This window comes from Chanodichthys erythropterus, chromosome 21, assembly GCF_024489055.1.
Source record: "Chanodichthys erythropterus isolate Z2021 chromosome 21, ASM2448905v1, whole genome shotgun sequence".
Taxonomy (NCBI): domain Eukaryota; kingdom Metazoa; phylum Chordata; class Actinopteri; order Cypriniformes; family Xenocyprididae; genus Chanodichthys; species Chanodichthys erythropterus.
This window is the reverse complement of record NC_090241.1, coordinates 22,909,164-22,931,541: the sequence shown is the minus strand read 5'-3', so window position 1 is coordinate 22,931,541 and position 22,378 is coordinate 22,909,164. Positions and strand designations below refer to the sequence as shown.

Sequence of the window (22,378 nt, the reverse complement as noted above, 5' to 3'; positions counted from 1 at the left end):
AACCTGAATTTGGATTCATATGGCCTGTTTTTCCTGTATCTGCTTATTTAGGCTGGTGGAGTGTCTGTCCCTAACGTGGACGACCCAGAGGCTTTCCCAGCCCTGGCTTAAGCTGCCCAGATGCCGCTCGGCTCGCCCCGGAGGAACACTCCTCGACGGGTCCTTGTCTACGAGGCTTGCATGCTAATGGATCCTTCAGCAGATGAAATGATGGAAGACTGTCATCCATGCCATTCACCCCTGAGGACTGAATTTTACTTGTTTTAGAAAAAAAAGATGGAAAAATAAAAAAAACAAAAAAAACAACAAAGGACGGACTTCTTGCTATTCTGAAGCAAATTATTGGTTGAGGTTTTGTATTTAGAAGTAAGGTAGCAGGGATGTTTTCATACAGTGTTTCTTTTATTGTGTTTTTTTTTTTTTGTTTTTTCTCAGCAATTATGCATTGTTCATGGATACTTTTTGTACTGCTGCTTGAAAATATGCATTTCCAAAAATGGGTGTGAAGAGCACACCAGTTTATCTTAAGGTGTCCCGTAGCTTGCTTGCTTTTTACACACAAAATGCCTCGAAATAGGGCAGCCCTTTTCAGAAACAAGATCTACCAGTTAGTCTTAATTTTTAAAGGGTTCTGTATTTCTGTGGGAAATTGCAGAGCATTTTGGTTCTGGTCATTGTTATTATACACCTCAAATGCCTGATAGAGGGCCGTAAAACAGAATCTGCAATCATTGCGATTAAATGTACAATTTATGATTGATAACTTAATGCAAAGATGTAATTCAGATGATTCGGTTGCACTCTCCACAAAGTCTTTTTTTTTTTTTTTTTTCAAATGACCACTGTAAAGTTCAGAATGGTATCTTTTGATACCATTGACTCTGGTAACTCAGGATAGTATCATACGCAAAGTTCTAGTGTAAATACAAGCAAGTTTACACACCGCACTCTTGTTTACTGAAAAATGTGAGCCAGGTTATGGATAAATCCTTTTAGAAATGACATTTTCTTTCTGCCCCATTGCTTTTACAACAGCTCTACTGCATAATTGATCTGAAAGAAACACCATCCTGTTCGGTGTGGAACAGCTGAGTGCTATGATAATGTGTGAATTCCTACCCTGCTATTGGACCTCTGTCAATAATTAAAAGATGGTCGATTCATACGGTGGTGTTGTGTGACCTTTAACTTCAAAGATGAAATCAATTCTGATTTGTTCTTGTCTGAGATGTATGTTCTCATGCAGAATGGTCTTACGTTGATGGTCTCGTATTTGTGTTTACAAATGTACTTTTGGAAAAAATACTGGTACTGGTCCTGGTATTAGCTGCATACAGTCTCTAATGCTATAATGTAGTGTTTGTTAAAGGGTTAGTTCACCCAAAAATGATATTTCTGTCATTACTTGCCCTCATATCGTTTCACACCCATAAGACATTTGTTCATCTTCAGAACACAAATTAAAGGTTTGGTTCGCCTAAAAATAAAAATTCTGTCATTACTCACCCTCATGTCTTTCCATACATGTAAGATCTTCATTCATCCTCGGAACGCAAATTAAGATATTTTTGATGAAATTCGTGAGCTTTCTGGTCTGTGATGGACTGAAATGTTATTACCACTTTCGAGGCCCAGATAGTTAGTAAAAGTATTAAAATAGTCCATGTGACTACAGTGGTTTAACCTTAATGTTATGAAGCGATGAGAATACTTTTTGTGCACAAAAATAACGACTTTATTCAACAATTCTCTTTCCCTTCTGTTTCCTAAAGCCATTTCTGTTATGTTCTTGTTCGCCGCTTCAAGGTTGAACCACTGTAGTCACATGGACTATTTTAATGATATCTTTGCTAGCTTTCAGGATCTTGAAATGTGCAATGACATCGCTGCCTCTGTGGTTCAGAAATCCTCGGATTTCATCAAAAATATCTTAATTTGTGTTCCGAAGATGAACAAAGGTCTTAAGGGTTTGGAACAACATGAGAGTGAGTAATTATAATGACATAAATTTCATTTTTGATATTATGATTCCCCCCTCCCCCTACACTATTATGATGTAATACTACAGGTATGGTTAGGGCACCAAAGCAGATGAAAGTTGTTTGAAGATTATAAAATTGCATTTTATAATGACCTAAGTATAATAATAATATAACATGTATTTGCCATCAAGGGTAATAACATGCAGTATGTTTGGGGTCAATTTGACACTCTCTTGGGACTGCCCCACTGATGGGTGGTCTCAGGATGCTTCACTGTTGGCATGATACAGTGACAGGACTCATCATGGTAGCGTTCACCTTTTATTTCCCTGGACTATTCATTTTCCAGATGTCTCAAACAGCCGCATCAGAAAAAAATTATGATGGGAAAGCGATGATGGGAATATGTCTTTCTTTAGAGGTAACCATTGAAAATGAAAAGATGCAAGAACACAATGACTGGAAGCACTTTTTCCTCCTGACTAGAACTTGTTTGCACTTTCCCATGTGCTGATGTGATTAGTGAATTTATGCTAGCTGGTCACCTTTTACCAGGACCTCAAACAGGTCCTTTTTTCTTTTTTTGCCAATGAAGCATTTACTGTATGTACTGTAAATACTGTATGTACAATGCATCTGATCAACACTACAACTGAAGAAGCAAACTTTTAACAAGCAGTTTATCTAATGAGGGTTTCTGAGACTACAACCCACTGCAGAGAACCACCAAAACTTTTGGCCATGGCTTTACCCTATCATTCAAGTGGGGGGCGGGACCATAATAAATTGCAGTTTTTGAAAGGTATTGTACCTTCTTGTGGTTGAGAGACAACAGAAGAGAAAACACTAAGAATCTCATTCTGAGCAGGATGTCTCAAAATTAGGATTCTCCTCATCTATGTTTTTGTGAGAATTTTTATGTCTAATATTACTGGGGTGCTCTGTTTAAATATAGCATAATTCAAATAAATGAGTGTTATATAGTACAACTGTTTTTCTGTCGGTGACTGCTATGTGCATAGTTGTACACTTATTTTAAAAAGTGTGAAATAAAATATATCACATTATAAAATAAATAGCATGCATAATGGAATGCTGGCTAGGGTTGCCCCTTCAATACAGAAAAATAAGGGACGCCTGCCGCAGTGGGGGCCACACCCCTCAGGGCCACGATGACCACAGTCCCGATGGCGTGCCAATGGTGGTATATAACGGTGGTATATATTTTCATAAAAATATTAAGATTGATACCAATGGACATTATAATAAGATATCTGCTATTGAAATCAGTGTGAACAGATGCACTCAGTCTCTCACTATCACAACTTAAGTGGTCATATTGAATACACAGCTATGACAATAATAAACATAGGCCAACAAAGTGTGACTGAGACCACAAAAAATACGCTTATGGAGGAACTTGTGAGATGTGAACCATATTTTATTAACTTATTAAATTAACAGATCCATAACTTAGTAATTATAAATTAAACAAATTGTAAATTGTCATTTGTTGTGAACAAAGATTTTGGCTAAAATATTTGTCATTGTTTGCAGTAACACCATCCAAACAGTGAAACCACACCTAAATAACTGGAAATTATATAATATCTACAAACATTTCTTATTTAAGTAAAACACTTAACATTTTTATTATTGGTAAGTAAATATATGTATGTATTTATTTATTCAATTTTTATATTGTCAATTGTTAATTCTATAGTATTGAATGATGCAATTATTTAAATTGGTTAAGCATAACAAATAGTTGTTTATTTTATTCACATAGGTACTATATTTTGATTAAATAAATATGTATTTAATAATTATATATATATATATATATATATATGTGTGTGTGTGTGTGTGTGTGTGTCTTATTAAAGTAATGCTTATGTGTCTGACTGTACAACTTAATCTTAATAAACAAATCCTACCATAACATGATTAATGTACATTATTAACATTATTTCTTAAAAGGCAGCATATGAAATCTAACGTTATCAATCAAAAACTTGAGGTGATATAAAAAATAAAACATTACACTATCTGCCTCAAGAGAGAAGCGGCGAGGCGGCGTCCCGCCCTCCTCTGACTCTGATTGGCTGTGATTCACGGCCCGTGAACCTGAAACCAATCAAACCATGATGGCAGCGAGTATTACCCACTCAGGCGCAGAATAGGACGTGTCTTCACACAATGCGGGTGGGGTGATTTGCATGGGATGCTGCATAATGTGGACCTATGTAAAATACGGGACAAATCGCGTCCCGTATTGATTTGATACGGGACGATTCCGTATTTCACGGGACGGGTGGCAACCCTAATGCTGGCAAAGGGGGCCCCACACAATATCTTTGCGTAGGGCCCAAGAATCGGTGCTACGCCAGTTTTGGTAGTTAAAAATGCAATTGTTTCATTTTTAATCACATTAGCTCCTGGTGCTTTAATGCTAACAGATGTAAGTTTCGATTTTAAAAATCTGTTAGTAAATGTTGAAATGAATAAATGCTGTAGAAATATAGCTCATTGTTCACAACTAATGTATGAATTAAAATGAACAATAAGGTCAATGAGTGAGACCTTACTGTAAAGGGTTACTATAATAATCAGATGCATGTTTAATGATTCCTTGTTTAATTTTCATTTGGTGTGGGTTTTAACTTGCAAGTGTTAGACAACTATCAGTATTTCTATTGCTCATGCTCCTGCTCCATTTGTTTTATGGACATGATGCCTTTAATTGTGCGGCTTGTGGAGGAGATGTGCTATTATGGCCAAGTTTTACTTTAGAAAATAGAAATCCAGGTTGTTAGTTGTTCCTGTGTACTGCAAAAATAAACCTATTTTATGGTTGACTGGTGAAAAGTCTATCTATAGACCAAAATCATGTGTTTTCATGTCCATGTCTCCACAAACCTATTTACCATTTCACTTTAAAGTTGAAGTTACAGTAAACCACAGAGTTTTTTTTTTTTAAAAAAAGGACATTTATTCTTTTCTCTTTTTTTGTCCTTGATGCTTTGACATTAAGGCTTTACATGCAATTTAAAACATTACATTAGGACAGTATTCAGTTGAGCTGATGCAAAACTGATGTGATGACACTATTATTTGTGTAATTGGTCAAACATCTTGTGTTAACGCAAGTTGTAGATATGAGTGCTGAGGCTCCCACGATATTGATGCTTGTGCACGGTTTTCTTGATTATTGTGAAAAAGTTAAAGTGAAGGGTTAGTGTTGGTCAGCTGCTGAGTGTTTAGTGGAAAGAATGAGTTTACAGAATATGTCCAAAAAACCTTTTCAACTTACATTCATTAAGTATCCATACTCTTGATTGGCTGTTACCAGTCTGTTAGATCATCTGCAGTTCAGAGATAAGTACCTGAGGCAAACCATGTGTGCTGAAAAGGATATGACGTTAACCTTGTCCCAAGAGGCCTACACTGCCACATCCATCAAATACAACTATACAAGCTTTTAAAGTAGGCATGAAATGAACTTCTATTTTCTAAATGCATGTTATCGGTCTTATTGTGAACGATTCATCTATTTTGTTTTATTTCTTGACCACAATGTTTAATTAAAATATAATTCGATCTTCTGGTGAAACTTCTCTCTTGTAATGTATGCCAGACTATTCAAATCATTTGGTCTGTTTAAACCCCGCCCCTTCTTACAGCTGACTGTAAGCTCATGTTCAGATCTACCTCCATCTTCTTTTCACCCTTTTTTTCCTTAATCCATTTCATTCTGATATATGTCACAATATAGAAGAAAAGATCTGTTGCTACTTCCATTACAGCATGAGCTTGAGCTGCTCGCAGGTATGGCTGGGATTAATAATTAGTAAGTTGTTTAAAGATAAAAGTTTGTCCTTTTGACTGACAAATTATCTTTGGGATGTCCATGATTATTTTTCAGCATCCATAGTACAGTCACAGTCAGGTCAAATTTTAATGCCTGTGGAGGATCACGTGCAATCCAGAAATTCACTGCAGTCTATTTTTACTGCATCCAGTGTCAACTTTCCTCCAGTTAAAACCAGTGGTTCCAGGAAAGGGCTGTGAGTGCTTGGGAAGAATTCAAATTCATCCAAACACGCCTCTTCTTCCTCGTCCTCTTCCTCTTCTCCTCCACTTATTGCGCCGTGAGTGGAGATGTAGTCATCTGTGTAGTCTGTGGTCCTGGTGCTCTGGGTGGCGTTAGAGGAACTGGACTCCTGAGAGAAGCTTTTGATGTAGGTGCAGGGGAAGCTGGGGTAGGGCACTTCCTCCACCTCTACATTTTCGGGATCCTCACTCACGCTGGGGTCATATTTGTGAAGATAGAATTTAATTTCACCCTATGTGGAGGCGGGAAGAGGGACAGGCGGGGATTGATTAATGAATTAAAATTGTAGTTCTGATTGTACAAAGCATATTACTGGTATGAGCATTTGCATGGACTTAGAAGTCTGCTTTTAGTCAGTCATGAAAGCTGAAGATGATGTGATTACTAAGCACTGTTTACATAGAACGCACAAGCGCTGTGATTTTAAAGTGCATTTGTGCTTGAATAATTTTTTAGTTTTTGTCAACAGAAGTTACAGCATTTTACCAAAACTCGGCCAAAATAACGTTTGAACATTTGGAAGTGAAGAATTTACTTCTCACTTCCAAGGATTAGTCCACTTTCAAATAAAACTTTCCTGATAATTTACTCACCCCCATGTCATCCAAGATGTTCATGTCTTTCTTTCTTTAGTCGAAAAGAAATTAAGGTTTTTGATGAAAACATTCCAGGATTATTCTCCATATAGTGGACTTCAATGGCCTCCAAACGGTTGAAGGTCAAAATGACAGTTTCAGTGCAGCTTCAAAGGGCTTTAAACGATACCAGACGAGGAATAAGGGTCTTATCTAGCAAAACGAATGGTCATTTAAAAAAAAAAAATACAACTGTACATGCTTTATAAACATAAATGATCGCCTTGCACATGCTTCCGCTTTCTGTATTCATCAAAAAGCTTACGCTGTATGTCCTACGCCCTCCCTATTCTACTTATGGAAAAAAACGAACTGGTGCCGCGTTCGTTCCGTAAGTTAAAAAAAAAATGACAGATCGTTTTGCTAGATAAGACCCTTATTTCTCGTCTGGTGTCGTTTAAAGTCCTTTGAAGCTGCACTGAAACTGTCATTTTGACCTTCAACCGTTTGGAGGCCATTGAAGTCCACTATATGGAGAATAATCCTGAAATGTTTTCATCAAAAACCTTAATTTCTTTTCGACTAAAGAAAGAAAGTCATGAACATTTTGGATGACATGGGGCTGAGTAAATTATCAGGAACATTTTATTTGAAAGTGAACTAATCCTTTAAGACATACATTTTGTATTGTAATTTGTAGTGTTAGGTGGTTATTGTAATGAGTGAGGCCATGTTGAGCACCCTTAAAACTAACTATTTACATTAGCACTCTAAATATTAACCTTTTAATAGCAAATCACAATACATGACAAAATAATCAAAATATAATTTTTGGGCTGAGTCATGCAGCCCTATCATTTTAAATACAAAATCAAAATAAAATACTCGAAAGCACAAAAGATTAGATATTTTATCCATTTACTTGCATGGCATGTGACCATTAACCAACAGCAGAGAACCATGAACATGCAAATAGGTTAAATTATTGAAATATTAAATTAAAAGGGGTTCGGCTGACAAAAAAATGTATGGGAACCCCTGTAAATGATGAATGATTATTTAATCATTTAAATATTCATTTTATTTGGATGTTAAAACATGCCCATAAATGATGTCCAATTAGGTAGCTCACTAGTTTTGAAAATACAGTCTGTGTGGGCATCTTCATACATTTACCTGGTCATCAGTGTACGTCTTTGCACAATTGCTGTTTGCTGGATCTGGAATAACTGTAGGCAGCAGACACTGGCAACAACTTAAGAATCTATCGAGCAGAACAGACACGGCAGTATTTAAAAAAACAAGTCTTTTTTCTGTGGATTTTAAGCATTCTGATGTTGTTTCATACCTTTTTTGCACAGAGGAGAACTGACAGATGCACAAGAGGATTAGACAGGCCAAAAGTACTCCTCCACCAGCCAAGATCACATGGGACAATAGTTTCTCAGCTGAAAGAGGATGACACGGGTTACTTATCAAAATGGCTGAAAGACATCTTTTTTTTCAAAAGCGAGTTGTTCCGTGTCTAGTGCTTTTATTTAGCTTATATACATTGATCAGGAATAACATTATGACCACCTTCCTAATATTGTGTTGGTCCCCCTTTTGCTGCCAAAAAAGCCCTGACCTGTCGAGGCATGGAGTATGGCGTGTGAAAGTAACATCCACATGGATGGCAGGACCAAAGGTTTCCCAGCAGAACATTGCCCAAAGCATTACACTGCCTCCGCCGGCTTGTCTTCTTCCCATAGTGCATCCTGGTGCCATGTGTTCCCCAAGTAAGCGACGCACACGCACCCAGTCATCCACGTGATGTAAAAGAAAATGTGATTCATCAGACCAGGCCACCTTCTTCCATTGCTCCGTGGTCCAGTTCTGATGCTCACGTGTCCACTGTTGGCGCTTTCGGCGGTGGACGGGGGTCAGCATGGGCACCCTGACAGGTCTGTGGCTATACAGCCCCATACACAACAAACTGTGATAAATTGTGTATACTGACACCTTTCTATCAGAACCAGCATTAACTTCTTGAGCAATTTGAGTTACAGTAGCTCATATGTTGGATCGGACCACACGGGCCAGCCTTCGCTAGCCACATGCATCAATTATTTTAACTTAATATATCCCACTCACTAACAGGTGATGAAGAGATAATCAGTGTTTTTCACTTCACCTGTCAGTGGTCATAATGTTATGCCTGATCGGTGTATGTTTTCAGTGCTATAATCTGCACAAATACATACCATTTGTTGGTGTGCAGAATGGGAGATCACTTCCTCTGGGTCCCTCCCCAGCATCTGTCCAGGCAGTGACCCACAGTATGTAACACTGTCCTGGTGACAGACCACTAATAGTATACTGTTTCTTTGGATAGTCCACACCTACAGTCAAAGTTAGGCATCAGAAAGCTCTATTAAAATGCACTAATATTGCTGAACAATGAACATCCAAAAGCAATTAGCAGTCCTATATTATGTTTCTTAAGCAAAGAAATGTAAAAATAAGCATCTGAGAGTCAACAGTAAATATATAGACTGGTAAGTTAACCTGTGCCTTACTGTAAATTTGAGTATCTTCCGTTAACTTGTTCCACAAGTAGATGGTGTATTTTTTCAAACAGCCTCTTCTCTTCTCTTGAGGGATTTCAGACCATTCCAACTGCAAGTTCTCAGAATTCTTCAAGACTGGTTGAGGAACTGGACCTTGTTCTGGAGCTGTGAATTCCAAGATTATGATCAGGAGATCATATTTTGTTTTGTTTCACATCAGTCCACACTCCATACACCATAATGACAGAGCAAAAAAGTGAAAGCTCTGTGACAACTTTGCAAATTTTCTAAAAAGAATAAACTGAAATAATTATATTATATAAGTATTCATACTCTTTTCTGGGGCACTTGAAATTTAGCTCAGGATCATTCCAGTTCCAATTTCGCTTGTAGATGTTACACTCTACCTGTGCATCAGTGTTGTATCATGTTGAAAACATTGCTGCTTAATATTTTTGTGGTAAACATTTTTTTCAGGATTCTTTGATGAATAGAATGTGCAAAATAACAGCATTTATTTGAAATACTTATTTTTCTGTAAAATTATTAATGTATTTACTGCTACTTATGAACAATTTAATGCAATCCTTGCTGAATAAAAGTATTAATTTTCCGTAAAAACCCCAAACAGTAGTGTGTACATATATTTTTTTATATACTGACTGAGAATTTTATATACGTATTGCAAAATAAGCATTAAGCCTCTAACCTGACTGCCATGTGGAGACGCCTCTAAAGTGTGCCATTATGGGACCAGATGTGTGCAGAGCAGTGACTGCACCACGATAGCATTCTTGAGGCTGGAGACCTGGACAGACAGCAGAATAAAAAGTACAAGGAGGAGAGAAAAAGTTTTTATTCCTCTTAAAACCAACCAGCTAATTTTGACTTAACTCATATCATCCAATCAAACTTGCCTGTAATGTTAGCTGTGGTATCCAGTACTCGAATCCACTGAATCCTGTCAGTGTATCCAACTGGATACCAATGCACCACATACTCAGTTACTTGGCCTGCAATGGCAAGCCTCTGCCAGGAGAGGGCAACGCTATGATTATTTAATAGTTTATGTGGCAGGAACCCTGAAGCAAGGCCTGTGAACACAATAAACATGGCTTAACGTTTAGCATCTTTTCCTCATTAGTTGGAGTAAAACCAGTTATTTGGCTCAGCATTGGTAATGTGAGCCAACAAAACCACAGTTATTTGTCTCACATTAGCTTTGTTTAAAAAACAGGCTTACCTGGAGAACGCAGCTCGATAAATTTGGCAGGAGATTGACCCTTTGAGTTAACTGCAGACACTGACACAGAACAGTGAGAGCAGCATATGTGATGATTTCTGCTGGTTGGAATTTTGTTGCTTGAGTTCATCTTCTGCTCCAGAACACTTATATTATACTTCAGAATCTTCCCCTTGGCATCTGATATATTCAGTTCCTAAAACATAAAGAAAATGTAAATAAATGGCATTTTTTATCATGCAGTTCAATATTTCTGAATGCATTTATCTAACAAAAATCTGTGACTGAGTCAGCCATTAATGACATGAGGCACAAATATGACTCTGAAAGAGAGAATTCTCAAATCCATCATTTCCTTTAAGCCTCTACTCATTTTTTGTAAACTGAAACTGACTGTCGACAAACTTTTGGTTTCAGAGTAACAGCGTGTTTGGGAAGATGCAATTCACACTAAGCAAGCCATCACTTGGTGGTTTGACCTTTAAGGGCGTGTGTCTAAAATAAAGTGCATACTCTACGGACAGGTTGTGCAATGACCTGTTTGTAGAGTATGGACAGCTAAACAAAACATTTAAAGAAAAGAAAAGAAAAAACTATTTTGGTAGTTGAAGGGTACCTTCCAAACTATCTGGAAACACTTGTTTCCAGACTGCGAGTGTTTCGGTTCTTGGAGGTACCAGACGTCAAGCTCCTTTACAGGAGCTAAAAAGAGAGGGAGAAATAAACAAAAACATGTTACAATCCGTCATGTTCTTTTTCTTTCACTGGGCATGTAAATTGAGTTAACTGTTGAAGATTAATATATTGTAGGATTTATTTCTTTTTTAAGTTTCACCAGAAGTCAGTACTTCCCGTCAAATTTGAAAGTCTTTCACTTCTCCTGTACATCCAGTAACACTGAAAGGTTATCAAAAGTTACTTTAATCTGTCAACACTCAAGTTTGCTTCATCTATCTTTGCCCCCATTATTTTAAACACCTGAGGTGTGCTGACAAAGAAGCATGACTATCCTACGTCATTATAGTGAACTTATCTAACACCATCATATTTCTGAAGTACCCTTTCCAGAACATGCAGAACTACCTACATTCATTTAATCCCTTTTACACTTTCTGTTGACTTTAAAAGAGATAACTACATAAAACTGCACAAGATAACTATGAAAACTGCCTTTAAATCCCATAATTACAAAAACTTCACAAGAAAGTATTTAATAATTTACCTTCCTCTTCAGTTTTAGTTTCCTTTTCTTGACTCCAGTCACTCCACAAACCTACTCTATGGTTTATTTTCCTCCTGATCTGGAACTTGTACTTGGTATCTGGCTGCAGTGAGGTAATATTCAAATTCATCTTGGCATTAGTCTGCGGAGACAGCATAATACGATATGTTCTTATCACATCAGTTATAAGTAATATCTTAACTATGAAGATCTCTCTGGTTTACTTCTAAAACTCAGTAGTTGCCTGAGAATGTTTGAATGCTACTTTATTATTCCTAGAGATTGTATTTAAGGAAAAGCTCACCCCAAAACATTTTGTTATAATATACTTTCCTTTTGGGAAACACAAAAGGAAAATGGAATATGCAAGCTTAGAAGCTTTTACACCGTTTTTATGCCAAACACCATTCAATTTTTTTTTTTTTACTTTGGTGTTCCATGCAAAGTAATGGTTTGGAAGGATATGAGGGTGATGACAAACGTTCATTTTGTTTGAACTATCTCTTTAAGCGCTCAAATGGCAGAAGCACTTTCACTTGAAGGAAGCATCTTTAGGTTTAGAATCAATCAGTCCATCTCTGAACCTCCAAGCAAATTTTTTCAGTATAAGAAAATATTTTGTGTTCTTCCCAAACTGGCTGTACTGTACTGTATTTAATACTACTGAATCATTTAATTGATGGAGATACATCAAGACATACATTGTGGGAAGAGCAACAGTCAGCGGTTCAGTTTCCTAACGATAAAGATTGAAAAAACCCCTTTCTTGACATTTCTTATTCAAGTTTTGAGTCATCATGGAGGGCTTGTGGTTTGACGACCAAACAATTTGTGAGGTTTTTGTGGGTTTTGTCTTTGTCATCATGAATCGACTCTTTGCAACTCTGCATTTTTCTTTATCAGCTTTAGCAAGTTAGATGACTGATAGGTCTGCAGAAGTGGCTTGATTCTGAATACCAACCACTTTAGTTTGATCATAATCAAAGATTTTGAAAAAAGGAAATCTACACATTTTACAATCAGTAATTTTACCTCAAGTTTTTTCCAGATCCCATTTACTGCTCTGTATTGGACTTCAACCAAGCCCATGCTGTGATTGTCTGTGTGTAGGTGGCACCATTGGGATGAGCAGTTCACATGACTGATTTGAGGTATTGAGGGTTTTACTGTACATAAACAGAGAAGCAATGCATCATTTTTAGTCTACAGTACTCTACATGCAAGATAATTACTTTTGTTTTTAAAAAAAATTCAGGATAAGATCTACTGCTGCATTCGTCTGTAATAATGACGTCAACTAGTGGGTTGATTTAAAAACAGCCAACTCTGTAAAACTGACCCAATTTTTATTCTTTGGAATCCCCCAACCAACATCATGACAAAATGACAAGAAATAATTATATAAAAAAAAGTCTTCCATGTTAATCTGAGTTCATAGTCATAAATAGCTAACAATTTGTTTGTCCTTAGTTTTTTTTTTTTTTTTTTCCTATGACATGAGAGATAAAATGTGGAAGTTGAGAAATATCTGATATTATGTGATATATATTTCACAAGTAAAACCATGAAAAGCTTCATAAAAATCCTGAAAATACAAGTATTATTCTTCAATGCAGTGGTTCTAAGCCGGGGGTCCGGGGCCCATGAGAGCAAAATTCCAAGGTGGTCTCTAGATGACTTAGACTTCTTTAAAAACGAATCAGCTAATTTCTTATTTTAATTCAGCCCCTTAACCTCATATATCCAAACTTGTATGGCACGAAGGTGAATAATTTTGAAAGAGTTAAAAAGTCGTGCAAATTTATAAAATCATAAAAACATGGGCATTTTTGATGAACATGCATTTTCTATTTTATACCAAGTTCAAAAATATTATAATATCAGGTAGAAATTATAAGTAAAAAAAATATATTTAAATATCTTTAAATATTGTTGTGAACAACAGGGGAGTCAAAATGGTTGGGAACCACTGCTTTAATGTGTTGTAAGTACGCAAAAAGAAAACTCGTCCACACACTGTACTGACTAGCTGTGATTTTTTGCATCATGCAGCATTTTTCTTTCATCGTGGACAGAAAACTGCTTGTCGTATATTATGATTTTTAAGGATAAAAAGCAGGTTGCATTGAAATAAAAAGTCAACTTTAATTTTTGCATACAAGAGTGGTAAAAGTCTAAGTTATTAATTCAATCATCTATATTAAGCATAACTCATCCTAAATGCAATTAAATAGTTTTACAGTTTTGATATTTGAAATTATGAGTTTGGGAATTTCTTTACCTATATTTCTGAGGGTGAAGGTGTGGGGACCTGAGGTTTTTGAACCCAGACTATTAGAGACATTGAGTGACACAACAAGCTGAGACATTTTTGAGCTTTTGATGGGGAATGTGGACCAACAAAATCCTGTAGAGTTCATAACACTCTTATAGCTGGGGTGCGGGTCACCTTGAACCCTAAAAAACAGGGAAAACATCATGTAACATAATTATTGAGACTTTTACTTGGGTCTCTGCTTTGGATTTTGCCATATGATCTATAAACTCAAAGATCCTCCTTGAAAAGATGATTTGACTCTTTTTACTGACCGTAACTGACATGTGGTCACGATTTTGGTATCCCTTCCTGTTATCCAAGTGCAGCTGACATTGCCAAATTCCGTTTTTCGAATGCACGTCAGATTTTGTGGAATATCTGGAGGGTCTGAAAAAGAAGTACATAACTGTGTCATGCATGAGATTTTGCTTCAAAGTTTCAAAGACTTCACCCTTCCCAAAGGCACTTTTTCCAACTAATTTAATAATTAAGTGATTAATTTTATCTCTTCACAAGCATTTGTTTATCTCTCTGGCCATAATTTGTTATTGAGATTAGGTAAAATCTCTAAAGGAAATACTTCAAGCTATGTGAAATAATGTGTTATAATGTAAGAAAGGGTTACCACACTTTTGGACCAATGAACCTCACAGACTTTTGATATTAGGATAAAATCATTATATACAGACTACATTCACAAAGAGCAGTTTCTAGCTGATTTCAGAGCTCAGAGTAACTTGCATCTAGACCTTGCATGTGTGTGGGAACACTGAAATAAAGACATGTTATAGAAAGTTACAAGCTTACATCCTGGAGTGATGTCAATCCCACATGGGTCTGGTTCATGGGCCTCCTTACACTTGCAGGCGAAGGTGCTGAACTCTGTTAGATTCTTAACAGACACCTCAATTGAATTGTTGAATTGTTTATAACTAATTTGTTTCATATTCAGAAAAATTTCTTTGGTGCATTCCTTGTTGAACTTGCAGGAGATTGTGAAATTGGAACCTAAGATGACTTCTTTGCCTGCGCTTGAATTTACAGTGCACACAGATCCTGTAAGATGCAGAAAAACAGAGAAAGCAACAAAAATTGTCATCACAGAAGAGCGCAGGATAATGTTTGCACCAGGATCGTAACCATACATTCCTCCTTTCCGGTCAAAATTCAGATTAGTTATGGGTTTGTCGTTACGGGTTTATCGATGGTTAATTCTTAAATTATTCAATTTTGTCCACCGCAGTCCTAATGTGTTTACATCCTTAGGTTTTAATAGTGTCATTCAGAACAATTCCTGAAACTAAGATACAGAATAATTAAAAAATAAGGAATACTAAAAGAAAATAAAACTCAAATACAAATTTAAAAGGCAGAAAAATTAACACGTCATATTTAATTCCTGATACATCCCATTCTTATTAATGTTGCTGTTCTAAATATTACGTTTTGATTTTCAAAACAAATATAATCTTATGATGTATGGGTGTTTTTTGAACTGTGGGCAGATTTGGCCCTGTGGGCTATTACAGTTTTTTTTTTTTACAATTGCTATCAAGCATTTAACAATACCTAAAGTACTTTTCTAAACTCTTAACACAGCAACATACCTACATCACACAATTGGCCAAATAGTTCATTTTCTGGCCAATACCACATTTTGTTAAATAAATACAAACTCTATATTTCTCTATATTTATTTTTTTTTCTACATTTACTAGCTATCAAAACACAGCAAACCAGACTCAAAATTGAATCATTTTGTCAAAACACTAAAGCACAAGTTATCTATCCAACATGAATATAGTCAATCATAGCGCAATGACTGTCAAAATACTAACAGTTGATGGCATTTCAAAAACTGCATTGTCTTGTTCCAATTCTACCTGCAGACAACAAGAAATCCAATGTTTTTATAGTTCAGTTTCCTTTTACTGTAAGCCATTCTACATTTTTGGGTAAATCCATGTGTGCATTCTTCTCAACATACTATCTAAAAGTGAATGAGGCATTTCTTTATAGAATGTACAGCGCAGCCACTGTTCGAATGGGTCCCCTATGCAGAACTTCTGTTGCCACCTCAGTAGAAATTGCTTTCTGGTGGTGGGATGTGGTGTTGATGGTGCCCCCATAGAGGGTGGGATGTTGCCACCTTAGATAGTGCCCTACGCAGACCACATATTCTGCGTATATGGAACAGTGGTACTGGAATCGTAGTAGTAAAAGCTTTACATGTAGCTTTTACTTATATGAAAGCATGAAATTGCTGTCATTGATCAACAACAAATCCAACATACATGATGTTTGGTTACTATATGGAAGCTTTTTTTCTGCCACAGAATAAAAAAGTATAAAAGGTAGTTGTGACTTTATCTCACAATTCTGACTTTTTTCTCAGAATTGTAAGATATGAACAAGGAATTGAGAGAAAGAAATCAGAATTAAAAGATAAAAAGTAACAATTGCCTTTGTATTGTTTATCCCATAGCAGAAATTAGCTTTCATATGTGTAAGGGGGCACAATCCAGCACACATTCGGCCTCCTCTCCCCTGCCTCTTCTTCTCCCTTCTGTCCTGACCCAACTACTCCTCTCCTCCTTCATCTAATTCACCCAGATATTATTATTATTATCGCACTCTGCTCCTCTGAGTTGTTTTGCATCCACATTGAAAAAAAAAAAAAAAAAAAGACAATTCAAAGACTCCCTTTTTTACTCTATATGACCAAGTAATAGAAATAGCTTCAACACCTGACTATGCTTCTGACTGATATCGGATCCTTGAATTTCTCAATATTTCAGTGATCTGTTATCTAAAAATGCTTAGCAGTTGTTACAATATTTTTAATATATTTTTCAGCACTTTTGAGTTTTGCTGTTGTTGCAGAGGCTTTGTACTACATTTAAGGTTTGGATCATTAGGTCTTCATTCTGTCATGCTGTGTTTACGCATTTGTAAATAAGACTAGGAAGATCTATGATTTTGATATTGGGTAAGCTTGTGTGAAAAGAAACTTTAAGCGTTTTAGAAACATGTTAGTTGACTGTTCATTGTGAGAAAACGACATGAATTGTGTTAATGGATGGATTTTGTGCTAATTGTGTGAGTTTTAAAAACGTGACTACAGATTGGACAAAATGATGTTAGCAATTGAAAAAACTGTAACAATATCCAACAGTCAATACACATGCAACACCGCAAAATGTCAGCCAATTTCCTCTGAAATTCATGAACATTTCCACCACATCATCAAATTATGTAGCCTACTTTTTGTTTTACAGCATTTTATGGTAGAAATAAGAATGATAAAAATAGCATTTTAAACATTTTTTTGCAATAAAATAGTTAAGTCTTGCAAAAGCTAATTTCAAAGCTAGCATTAAATAGGCCTGTGTTCATGCTTTTTGAAAAGTAGCAAAAATAAATGACATGGAAAAGTTTCCAAGACCTTCAAATAACGGAGACAAGAAGTTTGATTGAATAGAAATCAAATCCTGGGGCATAAAATTGAGGAAAATTTTAAATTAAAAAACAATGATGGCATACCTCCATGTGCACCTGCAGCCAGGATGAAGCACAACATGACGGGGACCGACCACGTACATTCAGAAGACATCGAGCTCAGTGCTGAAGATCACAGAAACTCACAAGACCCTCTGCGGACAACCATTCATGAGATTTTAAGCGTTGCTTTCCCATTTTACTTCCTTATTGAGAAATTCAACTCACTCCTGAATCATTTAGACATGTGGAAAAGTACTTCTTTCTACAAGCAAAACGAAGATATCTAAAGTTCAGTAGTGTATAAGCCCCTACATTATAATGGCAGAGCGTTTGTCGCGTCGCGTCAATTTCGCGTAATTGTTAAAGCTGAAGACCAGAATTTTTTTTAAATATTTGGTGGTATATAACATGATTGTACACTTACCCCTGCCCATGGGACAAAATTGTTTGGTCTGGTCATTTGTGCTGATTGTGGGTTTTAATGTGTCAGTAGAGCCGTCAAGCGCATCTCCTCTCTCTCTCCTCTTGAAGAACTGAGAACGCGCAATGTCTTGTTTGATTTGCTTGAGCTCGAATGAGTAATGAGCGCTCGTGACATCAGTGAGCTCCTGCACTCTGTATACTGTAGGACTGGGTTATATTAGTCAGGAATGTTTTTATTCATGTCTGTAATTTGAAGTAAAGATGACACAGTAAACATAACGGTCTTCATTTTGTGGTTTGTAAAAACAATATTTCTTTTAAATATTGTTTACTGTTTAGTTTTAGCCTAAAGCTCAGGAATTTAAACCTTAATTATAACTTATATACACAACGGTGAGACAATTAGGTTCCTACTAGGTTGGAAATTAATTTTCATATTATTTTAACCATCTGTTAAATATAATTATAATTATATTAAATATATAAACCAATAAATGAACAGTTTTTCATGCCAACAAGAACTACTCAATCTATCAAATCAAAGTTGTTCAATTATTTACAGTTTCCCTATATTCACTTAATCATGATATTTTAAAAATAGAAACATAAGGAAACATTTTTTTTTTAAAAATGGTAAGTTTAATATTCAATCTAATATATTAGCCTAAGGCATATATGATGGGAACACAACAGGAATGACCAATGACCAAGTCTTAAACTGCAATCTGTAATAAACCAAACACAAAACATGCAGGTATTCAGACTCCCCTTGCTTCCAAAACTTAGTTTAATGAAATGCATCATGATCGGTTCTGGATGTAATGTATTACTAAGTAATTAATTACTGTAATTTACTTTTCCTTTTGATGTAAAGTAAAGTAACTCTTATTTTATCTGTAATTTACATCTGATGTAGTTGCATTAAATACTGTATAGACTAGAGACTACTGTATAGGCTATACTGCTGTATAGAACAATATAAAACAATAATGGATTTAACATTAAATTTCAAGTCCAATGCTAAAATGTATGTTTTTAATGTAACCTTCTAACTTTAATACTTTGGTCAGGTTATGAATAATTTATGCAATTTTATACTACTTATTTGAAAGAATTAGAAGAGCAGTTTCATATCTATCCTTGTATTGTTCAACTGGTCGATATTGGGGATTTAGAAAGTAATTAGTAATAATTTAAAACTTAAGAGAGTACATTAATCTAATTACACTTTTGAAGATTTAGTATTTAGTAATTAATTACTTTTTTAAAAGTAACTTACCCAACACTGCTCATGATATAAGATTTAAACCCGACTGTCAATTTAAACTGTCTGGCAGGTCTAAACAGTTTTTTAAAGCCTTTTCCCCCCCCATATTTTGCCTATATAGCCCACATATTTTGTTCTTTGTTTTATTTTGTATAACTATTTTGTTTTTTCTATTATTGTTGTTGTTGCTTTGTTTGTGCTCCTTGCTTTGTACACTGCTCAAAAAAAAAATTAAAGGAACACTTATTAATCAGAGAATAGCATCAAGTCAATTAAACTCCTGGGATATTGATCCGGTCAGTTAAGTAGCAGAGGGGGTTGTTAATCAGTTTCAGCTGCTTTGGTGTTAATGAAATTACCACACAAGTGCAAAAGATGGACAACAATGAGATGATCCCCAAAACAGGAATGATTTTGCAGGTGGAGGCCACTGACATTTTTTCCCCTACTCATATTTTCTGACTGTTTCACTAGTTTTGCATTTGGCTAGGGTCAGTGTCACTACTGGTAGCATGAGGCGATACCTGGACCCTACAGAGGTTGCACAGGCTGTTGAACTCGTCCAGGATGGCATATCAATATGTGCCATTGCCAGAAGGTTTGCTGTGTCTCCCAGCACGGTCTCAAGAGCATGGAGGAGATTCCAGGAGACAGATAGTTACTCTAGAAGAGCTTGACAGGGCTGTAGAAGGTCCTTAACCCATCAGCAGGACCAGTATCTGCTCCTTTGTGCAAGGAGGAACAGGATGAACACTGCCAGAGCCATACAAAATGTCCAGGAGCTCAGTGATGCCCTGGTCCAGATCTGGGAGGAAATAGGACACCATCCGTTGTCTCATTAGGAGCATGCCACGGTGTAGCAGGCATGCATATAAGGGGTATTTCCTTTCAGATCTGGACCAGGGCATCACTGAGCTCCTGGACAGTCTGATGTGCAACCTGGCAGTGTTGGATGGACCAAAACATAATGTCCCAGAGGTGTTCTATTGGATTTAGGTAAGGCGAGCGTGGGGCCATTCAATGGTATCAATTCCTTCATCCTCCAAGAACTGCCTGCATGCTCTCGCCACATGAGGCCGGGCATTGTCATGCACCAGGAGGAACCCAGGACCCACTGTACCAGTGTAGGGTCTGACAATGGGTCCAAGGATTTCATCCCAATACCTAATGGCAGTCAGGGTGCCATTGTCTAGCCTGTAGAGGTCTGTGCGTCCCTCCATGGATATGCCTCCCCAGACCATCACCGACCCACCACCAAACCGGTCATGCTGAACGATGGAATCTCCTCCATGCTCTTGAGACTGTGCTGGGAGACACAGCAAACCTTCTGGCAATGGCATGTATTGATATGCCATCCTGGAAGAGTTGGACTGCCTGTGCAACCTCTGTAGGGTCCAGGTATCGCCTCATGCTACCAGTAGTAACACTGACCCTAGCCAAATGCAAAACTAGTGAAAAACAGATGAGTAGAAAAGATGAGTAGGGAAAAAAAGTCAGTGGCCTCCACCTGTAAAACCATTCCTGTTTTTGGGGTCGTCTCATTGTTGCCCATCTAGTGCACGTGTTGTTCATTTCATTAACACCAAAGCAGCTGAAACTGATTAACAACCCCCTCTGCTACTTAACTGACCAGATCAATATCCCAGGAGTTTAACTGACTTGATACTATTCTCTGATTTAAAAGTGTTCCTTTAATTTTGTTTGAGCTATATATATATATATTTATTTATTTATATATTTATATATATATATATATATATATATATATATATATATATATATATATATATATATATATATAATTATATATACTGCCAGGACAAAAAAAAAAACAAAAAAAAAGTCGCTGTTTGGATTTTAATAGGCAAATACTTAAGAATCTATGAATGGATCATTATTACAGTGATTATTATGTTTCTATAGCATGTTATATGTTTGGCAACGGTTCTTTTAACCCTTAAAGGTGGAGTGTGTGCTTTTCATTTCTTAAACAACCATGTAGGAAGACACATCATGGCCATATTCCAGGATGACAATGTCAAGATTCACCAGGGTTAAAATTGTGAAAGAATGGTTCAGAGAGCATGAAGAATCATTTCCACACATGAATTGGCACCTCTTAGTCCAGACATTAATTTCATTGTAAGTTTTTGGGATGTGCTGGAGGAGACTTTACAGAGTGCTCACTGCATTGTCAATAAAATATCTTGACCAAAAATTGATGCACCTCTTGATAGAAATAACATCAAGATCTTGTATTGACAATGCACGAGGTGAGCACTCTGTAAAGTCTCCTCCAGCACATCCCAAAAACTTACACTGAGGTTAAGGTCAGTGCCAATTCATGTGTGTTTCACAGTTTGAGCCTGATGAATCTTGCCATATGCCCATGATACATCTTAATCTTAATACACGGTTGTATAAGAAATGAAAAGCTATATATATTATGGTTCTTCTAAGATCTCCTTAGGCTTACAATGCTTTTGGAAACACAGCCCAGGTCAGTACAAATTCGAGAGGCTTGATCAGCAGAACAGTCAAACCAAATAAATAATTTGCGCACCAGTAACAATACAATAATATAAATCAGGGAGAACGGAACTATACTTGAATATACAGTATACTCACATAATGAATATGTTTTGCCTCGATATTAGGTTATCCCTTATTTTCTGTTTAAGGTCTGAGAATAATGGATGTATGGATGTATGGATGTATGGATGTATGGATAGATAGATAGATAGATAGATAGATAGATAGATAGATAGATAGATAGATAGATAGATAGATAGATAGATAGATAGATAGATAGATAGATAGATAGATAGATAGATAGATAGATAGATAGATAGCAAACCTTTCAATGGTGTCCCTGGGACCCCAGACAAAAAGTAGTAGTCAATCACAACAGAAGCTTGGATAAGATATTCCTTGTTGTCTTTGATCTCAAACATTTTCTGTGCTCGGAAGTGCAATATATGGCAGCACTATGCTTCACATTTATTCACATTACATGCATGATCTTAATCATAAAGGGACAAAAGAGGTGCTTTTGTAAGTTCAGACTGGCCGCCCACCCTCAAAGTTCCCATACATCATCTTGAGAGGTGTCATACAGTGTCACAATAGTGGAATGTTTGTACAGAGTTGTGCTACCAATGAGTTGATGACGTCTCCTCACGTGA

General features: G+C 36.5%; 2 protein-coding genes across 7 annotated transcripts in view; one reads left to right on the top strand and one right to left on the bottom strand.

Annotated features, from left to right (window-relative positions):
- Positions 1-1,165, top strand: part of serbp1a (SERPINE1 mRNA binding protein 1a) — a 6,967-nt gene extending 5,802 nt beyond the window's left edge. For both annotated transcript variants that reach the window (XM_067374820.1, XM_067374819.1), the window contains exon 8: positions 52-1,165. In XM_067374820.1, the coding sequence (XP_067230921.1) occupies positions 52-111 (60 nt within the window). In that variant the 3' untranslated portion in view covers positions 112-1,165. The remainder of the gene's footprint in view (positions 1-51) is intronic.
- Positions 791-22,290, bottom strand: il12rb2 (interleukin 12 receptor, beta 2a). 5 transcript variants are annotated; one of them, XM_067374815.1, is made up of 17 exons: positions 22,051-22,206; positions 17,928-18,169; positions 17,546-17,655; positions 14,810-15,058; positions 14,275-14,389; positions 13,967-14,142; positions 12,718-12,851; positions 11,686-11,827; positions 11,080-11,165; positions 10,464-10,659; positions 10,138-10,314; positions 9,930-10,028; positions 9,230-9,385; positions 8,915-9,052; positions 8,020-8,119; positions 7,848-7,935; positions 791-6,328 (listed from the first exon to the last, which is right to left on the bottom strand). In XM_067374815.1, exons 3-17 carry the CDS (start codon positions 17,613-17,615, stop codon positions 5,957-5,959), a joined length of 2,298 nt encoding a protein of 765 aa, XP_067230916.1. In that variant the 5' UTR covers positions 17,616-17,655; positions 17,928-18,169; positions 22,051-22,206; the 3' UTR covers positions 791-5,956. The 5 variants fall into 5 exon arrangements, with proteins under 5 accessions (XP_067230916.1, XP_067230918.1, XP_067230917.1 ...); XM_067374817.1 differs by having other exon boundaries at positions 17,928-18,133; positions 22,051-22,066; XM_067374816.1 differs by lacking the exon at positions 22,051-22,206 and adding an exon at positions 21,822-22,012.
- Positions 22,291-22,378: the final 88 nt, after the last annotated feature.

Bases quoted from the DNA above. Each gene is read 5' to 3' on its own strand.
- il12rb2 (XM_067374814.1), bottom strand. From the start codon at position 22,147: ATGTTTGAGATCAAAGACAACAAGGAATATCTTATCCAAGCTTCTGTT. The intron at 9,386-9,929 runs GTTAGAGGCTTA...TGGAATTCACAG, and splicing joins CGTCTCCACATGGCAGTCAG to CTCCAGAACAAGGTCCAGTT. The intron at 8,120-8,914 runs GTATGTATTTGT...ATCCTCTTTCAG, and splicing joins ATTCTGCACACCAACAAATG to CTGAGAAACTATTGTCCCAT.